This window comes from Schistocerca nitens, chromosome 2 (genome assembly GCF_023898315.1).
Source record: "Schistocerca nitens isolate TAMUIC-IGC-003100 chromosome 2, iqSchNite1.1, whole genome shotgun sequence".
NCBI classification, from domain to species: domain Eukaryota; kingdom Metazoa; phylum Arthropoda; class Insecta; order Orthoptera; family Acrididae; genus Schistocerca; species Schistocerca nitens.
In genome coordinates this window covers 1,155,896,100-1,155,917,533 of record NC_064615.1, presented here as the reverse complement: position 1 = coordinate 1,155,917,533, position 21,434 = coordinate 1,155,896,100, and the positions used below count along the sequence as shown (strand labels likewise).

Below are 21,434 nucleotides of genomic sequence, written 5' to 3'. Positions count from 1 at the left end.
TGGGAATGTGATGAAAGCCTTTGGGCAAACTGAGCAGAGTTTTTTGATTTCTTTAAAGATATTATGGGTTTAATTGTCATTATCATATTAGTAGGGGCCCGGTACTTTATTTTGTTTTAGGTGCCCAGTAACTTATTAAGTACTTGATTTGTGTGTAACAGCGTTGTAGCCAATCAGTCAAGTATTACAGTTTGCACGGTTTTTACACGAAGATTGCGTTTGGCCAGCTTGTCTTTTCTTGTCTATATGGGACGAGAATAACAATGTCTTATGACACCAAAGTGTTGTCGTTTTTCTTACGCTCCCCATTATTGTTAGTAAAAGGAAGATTTAATATGATCGTGTACCACCTAGCGTGAGGTGGCTAATAGACTTTGGACACCAACATTATATGTACTTGTGTCCAATGTTTGCCTCGGAGCAGGTCTGGAGCTTACTGATGCACTGGAGATGTATGCATTTTAACGTACTTTACTTGTCGTTTGTTCAACTTAAATTCAAGTGCTGTTGTGGGGTTAGCCCACAGTTGTGCTAATAGATGCGCGGACTCAGCCCTGCCACCCGTTTATTTCATCAATTGTTTGTATTCGGTGTGTGTGAATCTCTAAGGAACCAAACTGCTTAGATCATCGGCCCCTAGACTTAAACTCTACTTAAACTAACTTTAGCTAAGAACAACACACTCACCCATGCCCGAGGGAGGACTCGAACCGCCGGTGGGAGGGGCCACGCACTCCGTGACATGACGCCTCACACCGCGCGGCCACTCCACGAGCCTTTGTAATCGGGCCATCACTGTGTTGCACCGTTGACATGTTCTTATACTACCACTTGTAATTTTAAGTATAGTGCAAATGTCATTATGCATTGCGATATTACTTTTAAAACCTCAGTTATCTGTATTAATTTAGCAAGATTCTTGGTAACTGTTAGTTGGCTTATGATAGAATGACTATTAAATAAAAATGTTTATTGAGGGGAATGATAGATGACTCACGAAGTTGGCCCACCTGATCCTTGCTCTGGGTCTCAAACATATGACACGAGATAAACAAGACATCCAGCCGTGGTCAGAGAGAAACAGTAAGCGTACAAGAAGCCTTTTCAGCACCGGCTCTGTGCGTAATTTACCACCTGTTCGTATAAACTATAAATCTCTTTCCAGATCCTTTGCAGCATCATGATGTCTCAAGGTTCTTACTTGAATGGAGACGAACTGTGGCTCACTTACTTGTTGGAAGGTTTTCTCTGCAAATGCCGGCGCTGTTGATAAGAACATCGACCCCTCCTAAATTCTCTTTGATCCATTTGAAGGCCCGTAGAACATTCTCCTCGCAGCTGACGTCACATTGCAATGGATAGAGCCTACCCGGAGCGTCCTTCAGTTCTCGAGCCTGCAAGAAAAAAACGACAGATTTGTGGAATCTGCACGGGGCAGAAGAAAAAAAATCATTAGGAGATAGATCAAGTTTGCCATTTAACAAACTTGAATTCTACACAAGTGTGTGCCGTAATTACATGAAAAAAGAAGTTGTTGCCACTAAGGATGATAATATTCTTGTTTCCCCAGAACCTCGGAATTCGTGAACACAGGTAGCCTCACTTAACTTGATCATGTATGTGAAGAAACTTAACATAGTCATTCAGTGTTAAGCTTTCGCCACTAACTAATCGAATTAAAGCACCAAGCAGGTAACAACCAAAAACTTACATTTTCAGAATTCTTCTAAGAACTTATAGCAAATCAGTATGAGAAATAAACAATTTTTAGGACTTTAGTTGGTGTTCTGCTCGTTGTTGTAATTTACTTAGTGAACCTAAAACTAAAAAACCACCTCTTCAACTGTCAGTAACCACAATTCAGATAGGATACCGTCTACGTCAGGTGTGCCGTTCTATTGGAAGCCACATGGCCTGCTATTAACCTGTTGTGAAAATCTTCCGCATTAGACTAGAATTGACGGGAAGTAGGGCTGATGTGATTTGCGTTGTTAGATAGTTCGGTACCCAGTTTCTTTGAAGCTGACGTCGTAACATAATGTTGACCATTCTGCCGTTGCCTCAGCTAAATGTGGCTGGTAATTGTCATGGTGAAGAAGGAATATTAAAGTGTGTACCAGTTGTTGCTCCTGTCGGGCAATCTGAGCAGCGCGTTATTCAACGAAACGTGGATTTATGGAGTTCTTGCGATGTAGCAAGACATCTTAGGACGACCGGCACTATATAATTTGCAGTTTTTTCTCCAAGCAGCCCTCGCAACGGGCAAGAAAGTATTCATGGAATCGGTACATATCAAGAGTCCGCCGACTTGTTTCGTATTGTATGATCTGTCAGAAAGGAGGTAACATAGGTGTTAGCCCGGATTTTTCTGTGGGTCCCAGACAGAAGCGGCTCATATTTATCTTTGCAAAGTACACAGCTTCTGCAAGGATGCCTCATGTCGTCGAGCCCCCTGTGAACAACTGTTTGCCAGGCTTTCCAAAAGCAGTATCATTTGGACATGGTTGAGTCTCAAGTCGCTTGTATATATCGCTGCTTTGCTAACTTAATTATCTTGTACTGAATAACGAACGCGAACTGGAATATCTATTGCTTGACATCAAATTACCCCAGTTCAGGTATATTCATATAGGATATATGTATACCACGAACGTACAGTACAAGACTATGTACAGCCCGAGCATGTTGCTATGAACTGGAGCCAAGTGGACTGTCCAAAGCAGAAACTTCGTCAGTTCGGTGCAGGGCTTACCTGAAGGATCCACGAGCTACGGAGACTCGTACAGTTACCCCAGTGTCCACCAAAGACTAGAAGCGGCCAAGAGGGAAGAGAGGGCATGTGGAACACATTTTTGTCCGCAGCTCGTGGTCGTGCGGTAGCATTCTCGCTTCCCACGCCCGGGTTCCCGGGTTCGATTCCCGGCGGGGTCAGGGATTTTCTCTGCCTCGTGATGACTGGGTGTTGTGTGATGTCCTTAGGTTAGTTAGGTTTAAGTGATTCTAAGTTCTGGGGGACTGATGACCATAGATGTTAAGTCCCATAGTGCTCAGAGCCATTTGAACCATTTGAACACATTTTGTTGAGTGTGACTCGAAATTCCCCAAGATCTCCAGATAAAAATTCGTAATCTGAAAACCCAGTAACTGAAGCCGATGTAATATCAAATAGGGGACGTGAGGTTCCTGAAGTGTTAGTTGTCGTCTGCCGGAGCGAGAGCTTCAAATAACTCTCACATAACACTAGACACGCCGTTCAACAGTAAAGGGAATATGCATCGCAAAGTTGGGGCAGAAACTCTTCTCGTGGTTGGGCGAGCAAAATTATTAGGTTAGGCGAAATTCAAATAAAACGTAACTGCTAGTACACACAGACGAAAGTAATTAACGGTGGTCCAGTTAGCCTGATTACTGCATGCTTGAACATGATGCCAGAATTAGAAGCGCCGGTCGTAAAGTCATCCAACATAGCATAAATTGAATTACACGGATGTAGCTCAAATATACATTAGCAGAAAGGGGCTACTTTCATGCAGCTAATACAAACCAGGAAATTTTCGCTTACATTATCGACAGTAAGAACAAACAATCTTGTAAAGTAATATTAAATCCGTCATCAGATAACTGCTCCGAAAAACGAGTTTCAAAACAATCACGTGAGAGAAACACTTTAGCCCTGCTGACAACAAGAAAAGTAGAAGATCTTGAATCCGCTGACTAAGAGACAGTGATTGGAGAACATGGACAGCGATGTTGGTCACCAAGAGAAAACATTTATAAACAAATCAAGGGAATCATTCGCAAATATTGGAACTGATAGACAGTTCTACCTAAAAGACGCAATAGAACACTTACAGCAAATTACAAAATCATAGACGAGTTGTGGATGATTTCAGACTTACTATAGATCTCTGTGTAGGTAATAAAAAGACGACGATGCCCGGTTTTGGTTAAATAGTAAGACTACATTTTGAAATCGGTGCAAATTAAATTTTGTTACATTCTTGCTAAGGAACAAATACCGCATGTCTTTCTACTGTCTCTGACTCAATTGCTCTCCATTCTCTCGCACTGTTTTGCATGATACAGCCGTAGGTCTTCTCATTAGTAGAGAGTTCTCGGCAAAGGTTACAGTATACTGATCACGTAAACTTTACCGATTAAGATGTTTCGGTTTGGAGGGAAATGATCGACTCAGTAATTCAAGTTGTAGTAATTGCACAGGTCACTCTTGTTTTCACATCATGCAGGGGCTCTTGACGTAATTGCTGAATACACTACTGGCCATTAAAATTGCTATACCAAGAAGAAATGCAGATGATAAAGAGGTATTCATTGGACAAATATATTATACTAGAAGTGACATGTGATTACATTTTCACGCAATTTGGGTGCATAGATCCTGAGAAATCAGTACCCAGAACAACCACCTCTGGCCCTAATAACGGCCTTGATACGCCTGGGCATTGAGTCAAACGGAGCGTGTACAGGTACAGCTGCCCATGCAGCTTCAACACGATACCACAGTTCATCAAGAGTAGTGACTGGCGTATTGTGAGGAGGCAGTTGCTCGGCCACCATTGACCAGACGTTTTCAATTGGTGAGAGATCTGGAGAACGTGCTGGCCTGGGCAGCAGTCGAACATTTTCTGTATCCAGAAATCCCTTACAGAACCTGCAATATGCGGTCGTGCATTATCCTGCTGAAATGTAGGGCTTCGCAGGGATCGAATGAAGGGTAGAGCCACGAAGAGTATCGATTTAATTAATTATTCAATCGATATTATGGAGTGAGGGAGTATTTCCACGACATCCACAGTTGCGGGTTTATCAGGTATCCAGTACTTCGTTCATATCAAACAAGGGAATAGTGTGGTACTCAACACACTCTGCCTACTTCTTCCCGAATGTCTTAATGTCTTTGTTTTATCTGCTACAGGCTTCCATAGCAGCGGAAGTGTGAGAACAAAGGTACATAGCCACTAACAGCGTCTCGTCTGCGTGAGTGTTGAGGGGGACAGGTGCGTTTGGAAGGGAGGAAGTGTGGGGAGGATATCTTGGTGTGTGTATTTGTATACGTTGGTACACACAGACAGGAAGTATTCTCTTGAGAGAGAGAGAAGGACAGGAAGTGAGCCTGGTATCTATCTGGGACAGATGCCACTACCCGATTCTTTGTCTGTAGAGCATTATCGCGATCCCGTAGCTGTGGCAGTCCCTGGCCAGTGGCGTGCGCTGTGCAGTGTGATAAGTCTGGCAGTCAGAGACATGATCAACAGTTTAGTTTCGCCAGATATGTTTAGGGCGATCTGTGACAGAGTAATTACGTGTGGTGAGTGTTCGATGACAGCATTCCTTGCATGATTGGAATAAAGAAGCACCACAATAATTTAAAATTTCCATACTGCCTCGTCAACCACAAATATTGAATAAACAATATTCCACACATTGCCTTGTCTAGCACAAATTGTTTAAACAATATTTCATATGTAGCAATCGATATCTCGCCAATTAGCTAATCAACTGAGTTTTTTCCTACTAATTTCGAGTATGGGGAGGGGAGGGAGAGTGAGGGAGGTGTGGCTAGAACATTCCCCAGATGGCATGGATTTAACCAGTTAATAAATTTAATTAGTCAATTAATTTGACGTCAAATGTGAGTTTCTATGGGCGAAGAGAATTCGTAGAGGGGCGAAGGAAGAGGCAGAGGAGAGGAATGTTGAGACGTCTTCTCAGAAGGGCAGAGTATCCTCAGGGGATCATAAATGAACCCCAAGGATGTCATAAATCAATTTAAAGAACAATATGTTAAGGCGAGGTGGAGGTGGAGGCGTTACATGAAAACTCTCTTAGCAGTATAATATGTTAACGTCATAAATCAATCAACTGCCACAATTTAATTAACTTGCATATCAATTTGGTGTGAAAAGTGAACCGGAACCATGGCTGCCGTATTACTGCTGTAACATCACCTGTTCACGCGCAGTATACTTCCTTCTGGTGTTTCACGTGGGTCTTATCTCTCCTATCAACACTCCAAATTTTACGTTGGATTTTGACACATTTGTTCCCTCCCTAGTTACAAGTCCACTCCAGTGTGCAGCACACGGTTATAATATGACGTAATGTTCAAGCAAACACTCTCCTGAAGTGTTAAATTGGTTCCAAGATCAATGAATCAGGCTGTGGGCAAGTCAATTTTGTATAACATCCTTTTTTCCAGGAGTTCTGAACCTATAAGGTATGCCGAGCTATGAAGTGTAGAAACTGTGATAGAACTACAGATTTGTAGGTGGATCGTGAGTCGTGACCTGCGACTGGATATTTCAGTGAGTAGAGTATTTACCAGTTAGGGGAAAGGTTCTTGGTTCGAGTCCTAGTCTGGTACAAAGGGCGTTTCAGATCATCACGTATTCTGTTGCAGACTAAAATTCTTTCTGGACGTCAGGAAGACACTGCAAAAGTCGTTAGCTGCCCTGAAAATGAACGCTGAAACTGCTTGGGGGTGGGGGGAGGGAGGCGAGATGGACGGCTGCTATACCCTATCCATGAGGTTCAGAAGTGCATGCATGCGTGTCTGAAAGGACAGTGTATCGTCCTTATCACGACAGGCACTGCACTATCGAATTTATCTGCCAACGCTGGACAGCGACTTTCAATTAAACTTTCCTCCCCTGTACGGGAATTACATAATTTGTGTACGAGTACAGGTTGTGTTGCAGGAAAGACGACATATGGAAGTTTAGGCGAGGCCATGAGTTGTTCACGGATAGCGAAAGCAGTAAACGTGAATGCTCATATAAAGCTGGAAGTCCAGGTTTGAATCTCGGGTGGGCACAAATTCTCACTGTCGTCATTCACTTAAGCTGATGGTTCTTCGTATTCGCAAATGTGAATAAATTTTATGTATTTCATAACGGCTGTAGTCGCCTCAATGCCTGCCATGCATGCATGTCCGAAAGCACATTGCATCGTTCTTCTTAACAACACACGCAGAGCAATATCGTAAAACTGGAAAGGAAGTTACTCATCTAGGCTGAGGCACAAATTTCTTGTCACAGTCAATGTGCTGATAGATCACACCTTTCATCGGAATCAAGAACCGAAAATTCAACTCCTCTTCTATGTGTGCTCTGCTTCTCTTTGCATTGATTGTAGGAACAGTGTACAATACCATAGCTAGGACAGGTAAAGTGGGATATAAAAAATTACTTGCCCTTATTATGATAAGTTTTATGTTGGCCAATCAGGCAGAGGGATAGCAATTTTGCTGGCAGAACATGAAATCAACAGTTGGTCGCAGAATGATTACCCCACATTCGCTGAACATGTACTGAGAAGACCCCAGCTACCAGTTATTGTCCCATTTCACTTAGCAGACTAAGGCCAGAAACTCAGTGTATTGGAAGCCCTGGAAATCAACATACATCTGGCCCACAATTATAATTTAATATGAAATGATGAAAGACCGCTCGATACTTGTCTTCCTCTAAACTTCTCTTAATCCTTTCAGCTTTCCATTCCATCTAACGCTGCCTAGTTTATTAACATTCTTCCAGTTTCCTGTATTTACTTTTATTTTATTGTAATCATGTAAGTACTTCATAAATTCTGTTGTTATAGTTGTCTAATTTATCTTTTACTCTGTTTCTGTCTCACTTTTCGTATGTAATACCTCCTCAAGCTACTTTTTGTTAGTCTTGACAAATACCAATTTTAATGGGGTTGTTAATTTGATGTAAATTGTATATACGCAGTCTGAAGCGACGAATGGAAGTTTGTACGTGCGTCTCTCCACTGTTCGAGTTTAGAGGCTGTGCCAAGTGGGCTGAGAAGTGAATGGGAGGTTGGTTGAGGATGGAGGCTTGCTGGGGTACGCCCTGCAGTGGTGCAAAGCCAGTCCGCCAGGGCGGTGTAGTGGTTAGCACGTCTGCCTAACTAACAGGACACTCGCGTTTGAATCCCGGCCTTGGTACAAATTTTCGTCCGTTACGTCTGTCTCCATACATACACAATACTCGTAGATGTTTCAGACTTGAAAAAATTGTTTTGGAACGATGAAGTTTCATTTGATTGATATAAATTGTTACATAGGCAGTGTTCGTGAGTTTATTGTTAATGCTTTTCCTTGTTTGCTCATTTTGTATCTGTTCACTGTTAAAATTTTTACCTTTTTAATTGCGTTGCTACCGCACTGTCAAAGATGATATTTATTATGTGTTTTTGCCTCAGTCTAGATGAGTAACATCTTTTAGAATATTGTTTACAAATATTGTAACTCGTTAGATGATGATAGTGTTTTAAAGTCTAATGATGGCCTTCTACACCGGCCAACTAAATAAATTAATTCTGTAGAACATACACAACATTGTGTTTTTCATGCATTACATTGCACTACTAGGAAACGACAAGAAACAGTTAACAAAAGAGGCCACCGATTAACGTGAAGCTTACACTTTTCAGTTTTGGTATTTTAAAATATTTTTCGTGTTCGTGTTAATGTCGTCGTTCGTTCGTTATTTCTTGCTACTGAAAATTTCGCCATTTTAATAAGATCGTCGTTGTAACAACACGATCCAAGCCACATCGACAAGAACGAAAAGACACTTTGTCAACAAAACACATGAACGACATCTACAACTGAGACTTAGAAACAAAATCATCTGAAACATCAATTATGCAACACGCTGCATCACACTTAAAAGTTATTTATTGTTGGCGCCCGCTGTTCACTAGACAGCACATCTCTCACCTTACAGCCTTAACCAAGACCTTGGGGCGCGCTACAGATCCGTCTGTCACCACAACCCAGCTAGCCACGTATTAAGTGGATTAAGGGCTGCCAAGACCCACCGTGGTTTAATATGAAAATTCGGAATGTTGCACTACGTTCAAAACAGAAACGGAACTGACGACAGGCAAAAGTTAGTAGAAATTCTTGCATCTGTAAGAAGAAGCAAGAAGCACACAAATTCCACCTCCATAAGTTAGCAGATCTTGACGAGGCCTAGAGAAAATTCTGGCCGTGCATAAAATCAGCAACTGAGTCGAAGGCTTCTCTCCAGTCACTCATCGAACAGTCCAGTCTGGTGTGACAACAGAAGACAGTAACGGAAACAGTAATTTTAATTTTGCGTTTAAAAAATCATTCACCGCGGAATATAGTACAGACGTCATCGGTTGACCGTCACACAAACCCCAGTACAGGAAACATAGTCATAGTCATCTCTGGTATAGATAAGCTTCTGAAAAAGCTGAAAAGAAATCAGTCGCCGGGTCCGTCCGGAATGCGGTATTCGGTGTTACGGGGAGTACTCTTGGACAGTGGTCTGTTACCTAGCTCGCATAATCTCCCACCCACAGCGAAGTCTCAACTGAATGGAAAAAAAGCGCAGGTGACTCGTGCTTGTAAGAAGAGTAAATGAACGGATCCGTAACGCTATCGAGCAAAATAATAAATCACCTTTGGACAGAAAAGTTTCTGTCCACAAATCTGCACAGATTGAGAATGCACCGCTCGTGAAAAATTCAACTTGTCCTTTTCTTGTATGAAAACCTGCAAACCATTCATGAAAGGCAACAGGCAAATTCAACTTTTTTTAGATTTCCAGAATGCATTCCACGCAATGCTCTATTGTGTTTTAATGAAGGTCCGACAATATACAACACTACCTTGTACGTTGCTCCAGAGGGCAAATGAGACGAGGCTATTACCTGGAGTATGTCAGGGACGAGTGATGGAACCTGTCTTATTCTCTATATATGGATAAACGATGTGATGGATAAGGCAACTGTTTGCTGACTACACTGCAGTGTAAGGGACAGTGTTTTCGTAGTGTGTGTTAGAGGCTACAGGATGAGTCGGAGATAATATCAATTAGGTATGATGAATGACAGCTTGCTAGAAATGTAGAAAAGTGTCAATTAATGCAGATGAGTAGGGATAACACTGCTGTCTTGTTCGGTACACTATTAGTGTTGTGCTGAAGGACACAGACACGGCGATTATACAGGCTGTAACAGGTGTAGTTGCGGATATTCTCATACAAAGGACCTTGATGTGTACACACATCAGCGTGCTGGTTGTTATTTCTCTGCTTGGAACAGTCTTCCCACAAACACACCAGAAACTTTACGACCTGAGGCTTACTGCATGATCATACTGCACCATTAAGAGTGTTATGCCTGTCAGTATACACTAAGCGTTTTGCGTCTACACGTCCACACTTCACACCTGAAAATATATGACTTGTACTGACTATGACTTTTAGTCTGCAGTGACATGAATAAAGATATAATATTGTTCAGTACGCTGTCCTCAGCCACCAGTAGAAATATCAGCACGTACTTAAAGCAAGTCCCTCTAACTAAGGGCTCACCTTCAGAGGACGTCATGTTTCCAAGTAGAGAGGGAATTAGCATATTTTATCAAAATATAAGAGGTATTAGAGGCAAAGTTAGTGAACTGCTTATAGATTATTGGTATATCGGAGCACCACTTAAATAATTTGACACTTCAGAGGCTTCCTTTACCAGGATACAGATTAGCTGGCTGTTTTTCATCCCTTTCGGGATGGGGGAGTGGCTATGTACGTAAGAAACAGAATTCCGTGTGAGTCCATAGACGTATCACAGCACTGCACTGAACACATATTTGAATGTTGAGGAGGGGCAGTTGAATTTAGTGACACTAAACTGCTAATTAATGTTGTTTGAGGTCCCCTGACTCTGACTTCAGATCATTTCTGCTCAAACTAGAGAGGGTTCCTGATTCACTTTGTAGGAAGTAGTAGAAATTAATTATATGTGGTGACTTCAATATAAATTTTCTAAATGATGGTGCCAGAAAAAGGATGTTGGTAGATCTTCTAAATTCATATGATCTGATACAGGCGGTGTTCTTTACAACTAGGGTGTAGGGAAACAGTGGCACAGCCATAGGCAATATTTTTATTCATTCTTCATTACTAGATGGGCATTCTGTTAGTAAAAGGGTGAATGGCTTTTTAGACCATGATGCACAGATTTTAACACTAAAAGGCTTTTGTACTCAAACAAACGTCACACATAATTACAAACTATGTAGGAACGTTAATCGAACAGCAATAGTCAGTTTCTTAAACGTCGTTAAGGAACAAGAGTTGCAGGATATTTACAGCGCTGATAACATAGATGACAAATATGATGCTTTGCTTAACACATTTCTCATGCTCTTTGAGATTTGCTTTCCATTAGAACGTTTTAAACTGGGTACTAGCAGTAAAAGTCAGCCCGCGTGGCTGACAAGTGGAATAAGGATATCATGTAGAACAAAGCGGGAATTATATCAAAATGCTAGAAGTAGTCACAATCAAGCTGCAGTAGCCAATTACAAACAGTACTGTAAGTTGCTTAAAAATGTTATTAGGAAGGCAAAAAGTATGTGTTATGCAAACAGAATAGTTAACTCACAGGATAAAATTAAAGCCATATGGTCAGTTGTGAGGTAAGTGTCTCATCAGCAGCATGAGGTCGACGATATAAAGTCAGTTCCTGGAAAAAATATTTCTCTTACTGATAAATCAGATGTATGTACAGTATTTAACAATCATTTTCTGAGCATCGCTGGTGAATTAAATAAAAATGAAATTGCTACAGGGAATCATATAACTTTCTTTGCAAATGCCTTTCCGAGACTGATGTCTGAAATACTCGTCTGTGATACAGAAAAGGGAGAGATTGAGTCAATAATTAAATCACTGAAGACTATGGACTCTATGGATACGATCGAGTGCCTGGCAGAATATTCAAGTACTGTGCTGCACATGTCAGCCCTGTATTTAGCCATATTTGTAACTTTCCCTTTAGGAATGGTCAGTTTCCTGAACGATTGAGTACTCAGTAGTAAAGCCGCTTTATAAAAAGGGGAAAGGGATAATGTAGACTATTTTAGACCTGTTTCTATGCCATCCGTGTTTGCCAAAGTGAATTAGGGAAGTTAATGACATAAGTTCATGGCTTGTAGTAAAAGAACTAACACTAAATCACAGTAAGAATCAATTTTTAATGTTTGTAACATGCAATTCAACAAAACCCGACGTTATAATTTCAAAAAATGGGCATATGATTAGTGAAACTGAGCAGTTCAAATTTGTAGGTGTTCAGATAGATGGAAAGCCCACGTTCAGGATCTTGTTCAGAGACTTAATGCTGCCATTTTTACTATTCGAACGGTAACTGAAGTGAGTGATCGTTCGACACGAAAATTTGTCTACTTTGCTTATGTTCATTCGCTTATGCCGTATGGAATTACATTTTAGGGTAACTCTTCCCATTCCAAAAGGATAATTTTGGCTGAGGAACGGGCGGTTCGGGCAATAAGTGATGAAAGTTCACGAACCTTTTGTCGACGCCTGTTCCCGAGTCAGGGTATTTTGACATTGGCCTCTTAATATATATAGATATACTATTCCTTACTGTCATTTCTTCTTAACAATATTAGCTTATTTGATCGCGATTGTTTACGGACTGGCATTTTTCTGGTTAATAAACATTTGATTTTCATCTGCTATTACCTTTATGTTATAATTTCATGTACTGACCCATTCCATGCCCTTGGACATTTACTCCTCAGTTTGGTCCTGCGGAACTTGACGTGTGTATAAAATTAAAATAAATTGCACCTGTTACGCTCTGTATGTCTACGTGTAACACTGCAAAGTCATATGAAATGAAACGGGCAACTAGTGTCGGCAGTAGGGAAGGCGATTTATCTATTTAAATTTGTTGGAAGAATTCTGATTAAAATTTAGCTCAGCTGCAGTATTTTGGATCACCATAAGTACGGATTAAAGGAAGATGTCGAAGAAATTCAGAGACGGTCTGCCTGATTTGTTACTACACGCTCGAGCAACAGGCGGGTATCACCAAGATGCTTCGTGAAAATAAATGAGAATCCACGGAGGGACGACGCTTTCATTACGGTTAACAGTACTGAGAAAATCTGGACTCTATTGAAGGATTTCACTCATGTGCATATAGAGGCCAAACACAACATTATGGTAAGTCTTGGTTTGTTTGTTTACCGACATTAGATAGGGAGTTTTGAGTCTCTGTGAATATGACAAGTTCAGGGAATAGTGTTTAGAGTGTTACAGTCCTACAGTCGGACTCACTTGTTAGCAGCAAGAACTGTTAATACATTTTGGAAGAAACAACATCCCGTTTGTGGAGACGGTGATGAGCACTCGTCCATCAAATGCCGCTCATATGTATGAAACCATATACATTGTTATAGCACATTAATAAGCTCACAAGTAAACCAAGTGAAAAAAATAGCACTTGTTTCAGGTCTTACTGTAACCTTTCGTATTGTCCATAGCAGCATTGGTGATGCACAAGTGGTCGAGGGGTATCGTCTTTGATTATTCATTTGATTGACGTCTTCGGTCCCAAGTTCGAAACACGAAACTAATTAAATATTGATTAATAACCAGCATTGGCGGGCGAAGACTTCCGACATAAGAATCACCCTCTTCCTGCCAACGGCCTTGTCAAAGAGGGCGATGGAGCGGACGGAGGTTAAGGCCACTCTCTTGTCCTCGGTTTAGGAAACTGCCCCTAAGGGCGGAAGAATCAACAATATCAAATGTCCAAGGTCATGGAACGTGTCAGTACATGAAATTACAACATAAAAGTAATAACAGATAAAGATAAAATGTTTATGAACCAGAAAAAAGTCAGCCCATAAGTTTAAGTAAACGCGATCAAGAATACAGAAGGCAATGGAAATCACTGCATTAAAGAAACATAACCTGTACCCCCAAGATATGTAGCCTGTAACTGAAAAAGTTTCATGATGATCTCTCCATTGGTAAAAGATTCCGGAATAGTCCCCCATTCGGATCTCTGGGAGGGGACTGCGAAAGGGGAGGTGACCATGACAAAAAGGTTAAATAACCAAGGAAAGGATAGCGTTCTACGTGTCGGGACGTGGATTTGTCAGGAGCTTGAACGTGGTCGAGAAGCTAGAAAATCTGAAAAGAGAAATTCAAAGGCTCATTATAGGCATAGTAGAGGTCAGCGAAGTGGAATGGAAAGAAGACAGGGATTTATGGTCAGATGAGTGTAGGGTAATATCGACAGCAGCAATAAATGGTGTAGCGGGAGTAGGATTCATTAAAAATAGAAGGAAGGGCAGAGAGTGTGTTACTGTGAACAGTTCTCTGATAGTGTTGTTTCTATCAGAATCGACAGCAAACCAACACCAACGATAGTTCATGTGTAAATGTCGACGCCGCAAACTGAATATTAAGAGACAAAGAAAGTATATGAGGATAATGAGCGGGTAATACAGCCCGAATAGGGAGATAAACATCTAATAGTAATCGGGGACTGGAGTACAGTTGTAAGGGAAGGAGAATATTGGCGTGAGACAAGGAATGAGAGAGGAGAAAGACTGATTCAGTTCTGTAATAAATTTCAGCTAGTAATAGTGAATACTCTGTACAAGAATCGCAAGAGGACGAGGTATACTTGGAAAAGTCTGGGTGATACGGCAATGTTTCAGTTAGATTACGTCATACACATGCAGATATTCCGAAATCAGATACTCGATTGTAAGGCGTACCCAGGAGCAGATAAGAATGCAGTAGTGATGAAGAGCAGGCTGAAGTGTAAGAGATTAGTCAAGAAGAATCAATACGCAAAGAAGTGGGATACGCAAGTTCGAAATTCTGAGAAAAATAGGTGTAAGCTGTAGGGAGAGACGGGTCATATACTGCATGTACAAGAGCCAGGAGGGAATAATAAGAGTGGACGACCAGGAACCAAGTGCTCAGATTAAGAAGGGTGTAAGACAGGAATGCAGTCTTTCGACCCTACTGTACCATCGAAGAAGCAATGAGAGAAAAAAAAAGAAATGTTCAGGAGAGGGATTAAAATTCATGGTGGAAGGATATCAATGATACCATTCACTGATGACATTGCTATCCTGAGTGAAAGCGAAGAATAACTACATGATCCGCTGAACTGAATGAACAGTCTAATGAGTACAAATCTAAGAAAGACGAAAGTAATGAGATGTAGCAGATATGAGAACAGTGAGAAAGTTAAAGTCAGGACCGATTACGAAGTGGATGAAGTAGGTGGATTCTGCTTCCTAGGCAAGAACATAACTTGTGTCGGACGGGACAAGGTGGACATCAAAAGCAGACTAGCACCGGTAAAAAGGGCGTTAATTTGAGGAAGGAATATCCGAGAAAGTACATTTGGAGCACATCATTGTGTGGTAGTAAAGAATGGGCTGTGAGAAACCTGGAACCGAAGAGAATCGAAGTATTTGAGATCTGGTGCTACGGACGAATGTTGAAAATTAGATTGAATGGTAAGGTTATAAAGAGGGGTTTCTGGACAGAATCGGACAGGAAAGGAAAATATTCACATGGAGAAGGGACAGCAAGATAGGACATCTGTTTAAGACATCAGGGAATGACTTCCATGGTACTACAGGCAGATGTAAAGGGGACAAACTGTAGAGGAGGACAGATAAGGAAACACGTTCAGCAAATAATTGAAGACGTCAGTTGCAAGTGCTACTCTGAGATGAAGAGTTTGGCACAGGAGAGGAATTCGTGGCGGGCGCATCAAACCAGTCAGAAGACTGATGACTCAAAAAAAGTAGCATCTGAGGATGGGCTTTGAAGACTAAAAACCAGTTACGATTGTGTCATAAAAAAGTGACTGAGCTAAAAATAGAAAAAAGTAATACCTTACTCTTAATACATCACATTCATTTCTCTATTGCTCTGAAACCCATGCTGTTTCTGTGGCAGTTAGCTAAATAACACTTCGAACTGAAGTACTGGCACAATTTTTTGACCCTGTCCGGTTTTGAGATACTGTACCGAGGGTGCTGGTTAGTTAAGTACCTGGACCCTGTCGATCCTCTTGTCAAGGCCGACGACCTCGAGCCCCCTCCTGAGCAGCGCCCGTGCGGTGGCGGCGCCGATGCCGGAGTTGGCGCCCGTCACCAGGGCGACGCGACCTGCGTACCGCTCCATCCTGACGGCAAGTGGCGCGCCTCAGCGGCTGTTCGCCTCCAGAGGACAGGCGGCCCGCGTAGCTCCGGCAGGGCAGCCCGTTATCGCCAGATCGCAGTCCATACTCCTCTCCGCCGGCGCGCAAACAGATCTGTGTGTCCGACGGACGACTTCAGTGCAACGCCTTAACGAGTACCTTCTAGAACCTGGAACAGGTACAAGAGCAGTTTTTGCCTTATTCAAAACGACATTCGGTTTGACCGCAGCTGTATGTAAATAAATAAAAACGTAGCAGCATTTGTTCCAAACAATTTTTTTGCAGACGACCGTTTTGTTAAGCTACATAACGTCGACGGAGTAAACTCCACATTTAAAATGAAGGTATTGTTCTACGAGAGGAGTTCAATAAGTAATGTAACACATTTTTTCTCTGTCCCTTTCTGTTGAAAACATCAAGATTTGTTGGCGGGCATCGTGGAATACGATGCGTCAGCTTCTGTAGTTTTATGAAGCTTCGATATGTGGCGGCTCTATACATAGCCTTCAAAATGGCATCAGTAATGCAGGTGCGTTCAAAGAGCGGAGTGCTGTCATTATGTTCCTTTTGGTGGAAACCTGACCGATGCCCCACGAGCCGGTTCGCTGCAACGTTTGTGACTCTTGCACTTTTGGGACGTGTGGACGTTTTCATTCGACGTGAGTGACGGATCACAGACAGACACGTCGCTGCAGTGCTGGACATCTCTGTTCACAGTGTGGACACTTTGATGTACCCCTCATAATGTAATGACCAACTCTGAAGTTTACTCTGGTGCACACATGAAACTGAAGGAACGACTTCAGTATGTTCGTTGCCACAAAAATGTAAATGACTATCTTCCTCTCCATAACAACACAACACCTCACACATGTCTGCGTATCCAAGAGGAGCTTACAAAACTCCACTCCTCATTCACCCTTTAGGCTGGATCTCGCACTTTCCGAGGTCCATCTCTCCAGTCCAATGAATAATGCACTCCGCAAGAACCAGTGCGTGGATGATGGGAAGGTTATTGACGTTGGCTCCGACGTCGACCAGCTGGTGGTACCATGCGGGCATAGAGGCCAGCGTGGTAGGGAGGGGCAAGGCCCTCTCATTGTACGAGGATTATGCTAAAAAGTAGAGTTTCGTATCCAAATGAGAGGGAAACAGTGGTGTCACCGCCAGACACCACACTTGCTAGGTGGTAGCATTTAAATCGGCCGCGGTCCTGTATTATACGTCGGACCCACGTGTCGTTACTGTCAGTGATAGCAGACCGAGAGCCACCACACGGCAGGTCTAGAGAGACGTCCTGGCACTCGTCCCAGTTGTACAGCCTACTTTGCCAGAGACGGATCACTGACAAATACGCTCTCATTAGCCGAGACTATAATTAGCATAGCCTTCAGCTACGTCATTTGCTACGACCTAGCAAGGCGCCATTAACAGTTTATATTGAGATTGTTATATATATTGTGATGCCTGTACCGTCAGACCAATGTTCACCAATTATGGATTAAAGTTAAGTATAACATCAACTACGTACTTTATTTGCTACTATTAATTCCCTTAACTGTTCCAGACCTCACGCCAATCTGCGTGAGCTTAAAAGCGTGCATTTCGGCCTCCTCTAGCAACACGGTGTTGGCTCTTCTGCCAACACTTCATATGGCGACGAGGATGGGATTGTTTTCGTATTGTTAGATTGATTTCATTGTGTCATTGCTTCGCCACCATCTCCAGATGTACTGTCTGAATTTTATCGCTTGCAGAATCAGCAGACGCAGGCCTTATTGGATGCCCTTGGACAGCTCGTCCAGGGTCAACGTGCAATGCAAAACGATGCGGCAGCCGCCGCTCCACCGCTCACGCAGCCACAACACGCAGTTGCACCACCTTTTCGTCCTTTTGATGCGGCACTGGAAAGCTGGACGGAGTGGTCACGCCAATTTGGATTCCATCTCGCCGCCTACAGAATTCAGGTAACGAGCGGCAGCCTTTTTTGTTAGCATCCGTCGGGGTGCACACGTACCGCGTGTTAGTGAAATTATTTCCCCGACGCGACGTAGTAACTCTGTCCTACGAAGAAATTTTGTCTGCATTAGATGCATATTTCAAAGAATCAGTCAATGTAGTTGCAAAAAGGTGTACCGTACAAAAAGGCCGTACAAAACGTACGGCCGGTCAGACTAATAGGGCGTGGGTTGCAACTTTGCAAGGCCTTACTAGGGATTGTGCTTTTGAGTGTGAATGTGGACTCCCTCATTCAGATACTATGGTGCGTGATGCGATTGCACAGAACGTTTCTGATGTTCGTATACAGGAACAGATTTTGAAACTAGTCAATCCCTTCCTTCAACAAGTGATAGACATATTGGATAGGCAGGACACACTTGACTTTGCTCAGGAATCATTTGAAACTTCGCCAGCTGTGTGTCACATTAACCGGCCCGCCGGGCGAGCTGCATGGGACACTGAACAGCACTCGCGCCCGTCCACGTAGCTGTCGCCAAGCTCTCCTCTATGTGTGCCGCGCAAGCACGCAAACGCAGTGCTAAAATCATGCCCGCAGTGTGCTACTAGACATTCGCGTGAGAATTGCCCGTCCTGCCAAGCTATTTGCTTTTTCTGTAATAAAAAAGGACATGTTCAGAGTGTTTGCCAGAAAAAGCTCAGATCGGACACTAACAACCATTCCAGGCCCTTTGCTTCGCGCCGGAATCGGAATCGAACCACGAATACTCAGGTTTGTGAACCTTCGCCCATGGACATTCATGTAGTTAATTCCACTCCGCCCAGTGCCACTTTCTCTAACAGTGACTGTGTTCGTCCCACAACTAGTGTGCGTCGACATAGACGGAAATCACGTCAAGTCGCAAGTGATTCTGTACCAGTGTCAGTTCACGTTGCACGAGACGGTCGCTCTTGTTGTCAGCAGAACAATAAACTTTTTGTAGATTTGGTCATAAATGGCAACGTGATACCCTTCCAGCTCGATACTGGAGCTGCAGTTTCATTGATCAATAAAGACACGTACAAACAACTGGGCACACCTCCGTTGCGTGCCACAAATATTAAGTTACATAGTTATTCAGGACAGAATATCCCTGTGTTAGGACAGTGCAGCCTTCTTGCAACATACAAGGGACAAACAAAACTTGTGTCATTTCACGTCCTTCGTTCTTCTTCTGCAGTGAACTAGTTTGGTTTAGATTTATTTCAGTTGTTTAACTTTTCAATAGTCAATCAGGTCCTATCAGTGAACCAGACTGTGCCTTCAGCCAGTGTATCTCGTCTATGTGAAGAATTTGCTGACACTTTTGCACCGGGCCTTGGTTGCGCTAAGAACTATAAAGCATATTTGGAACTGAAGGTAAACGCGCAACCAAAATTTTTCAGAGTGCGCAATGTTCCCCACGAATTGCGTGATGAGGTCGCACGAACATTACACGATTTGGAATCACAAGGTGTAATTGAACGTGTGCAGGCTTCTCTCTGGGCATCACCCTTAGTAATTTTGCCAAAACCTTCAGGAAAATTGAGACTTTGTGTGGACTTCAAGGCAACAGTGAATCCACAATTAGTGATTGCAACTTATCCTTTACCCCGCCCGGAAGATCTTTTTGACAAACTGTGCCCGGGTAAATTTCTCGAAGTTGGACCTAGCTGATGCGTACTTGCAAATACCGGTGGACGAAGAAGCCCAGCGCGTTTTGGTGGTTAACACGCATCTTGGTTTGTATCGATTCAAAAGACTGCCATTCGGGTGTGCATCCGCCCCTACATTGTTTCAGCGATATCTGCAAAACGTTTGTGCCTCGGTCCCTACTGCAGCAAACTATCTGGACGATATTGTGATCTCGGGAAAGACGGAGGAAGAACATTTACCCAATCTCAGAACATTATTTCAAGTCTTGCGACAAAATGGTCTTCGCTTGCGGAAGGACAAATGTGTGTTTGTTGCTCGTGGCTTACCCTATCTGGGACATGTAATCAATGCCCAAGGCATACATCCCAGTCACGAGCACCTCCGTGCCATACAAGACTTGCCATCGCCGCAGAATTTGAAGCAGCTACAGAGTGTGTTGGGAAAAATTAATTATTACCACAAATTTGTGCCGCACGCTTCTTCCATTTCAGCTCCGCTTCATCGCTTACGCCGTAAAGGTGTTCCGTTCGTCTGGCCGACGGAATGCGAACGCGCCTTTCGCCAGTTCAAATCGGCGTTGCTTTACAATACTTGCCCTACGCCATTCGATCCCCAGAAACCCATTTTGTTGATGGTAGATGCATCGGATTTCGGGATCGGTGCTGTGCTTGCGCACAAAGAAGGATCGCATCATTGCCCTATTGCCTTTGCGTCCAAATTGCTCTCGTCTGCGCAAAGAAATTATTCACAGATCGAGAAAGAAGCGTTGGCTCTCGTATTTGGTGTTACAAAGTTTCATGATTTCTTGTATGGTCGTCACATTACCATCATCACAGACCACAACCCTTTGACATCGCTTTTTCATCCGAACAAGACTGTACCTCCACGTACAGCGCAGAAATTCATTCGCTGGTCAATTTTCCTCTCGCAGTACCGCTACGATATGTTGTATCGGTCCACTGCTAAGCACGGAAACGCTGATGCGTTGTCCCGTTTGCCTGTTGCTGGGGATAGAGCATTCGATTCCTCCGAACTTGCTTCCATGTTTATTGATGCGGAAACCGATGACGTGGTCTAATCGTTTCCGATTGATTTTCGTCGTGTAGCTACAGCCACAGCTGCTGACCCTGTCCTTGTACCGGTTTGCGTTTTGTTGCTCCGCAATGGCCCTTGTCAAAGTCACGGATCGAGGATCCGTTGGTTCGCCGAGTTTTTGCTCACAAGGAGAGACTTTTTGTACGACGTGGTGTTTTGCTGTTGCGTTCTGATAATGATCGGTCCAGGGTCGTGGTCCCACGTTCGTTACAGTCCTCTGTCTTACGGCTTCTCCACCAAGGACATTGGGGTATAGTGCGAACGAAACAACTTCCTTGTCAGCACTGTACTTGGTTCGGAATCGATGCTGCGATTACGAATTTGTGCTCTTCTTGCATGGCGTGTGCCGAACAACAGTCCGCACCACCGCGGAAATTCTTTGCATGGCCAAAAGCCACTTCCCCTTGGCAACGCTTACACATCGATTTTGTTGGTCCATTCTGGAATGCTCGATGGTTGGTTCTGGCCGATTCCTTCAGTAATTTTCCTTTTGTTGTCCGGATGTCTTCCACGACGTCATCTGCCACCATCCAAGCGTTATCCGCAATCTTTTGTATTGAAGGTCTTCCACAGACTATTGTTTCCGACAATGGCCCACAATTCATATCCGCAGAATTTCAGTCATTCTGCAATGCCAATGGTATTCAACATC

At 43.0% G+C, this 21,434-nt stretch overlaps 1 protein-coding gene across 1 annotated transcript in view; it reads right to left on the bottom strand.

The window, feature by feature from the left end:
* The window catches only part of LOC126235607 (dehydrogenase/reductase SDR family member 11-like), a 186,033-nt gene extending 169,996 nt beyond the window's left edge, over positions 1–16,037 (bottom strand). The window contains exons 1-3 of the mRNA XM_049944318.1: positions 15,906–16,037; positions 6,137–6,142; positions 1,232–1,394 (exon numbers count right to left, since the gene is read on the bottom strand). Of these exons, the coding sequence (XP_049800275.1) occupies positions 1,232–1,394; positions 6,137–6,142; positions 15,906–16,037 (301 nt within the window). The remainder of the gene's footprint in view (positions 1–1,231; positions 1,395–6,136; positions 6,143–15,905) is intronic.
* Between the last annotated feature and the right edge of the window lie 5,397 nt (positions 16,038–21,434).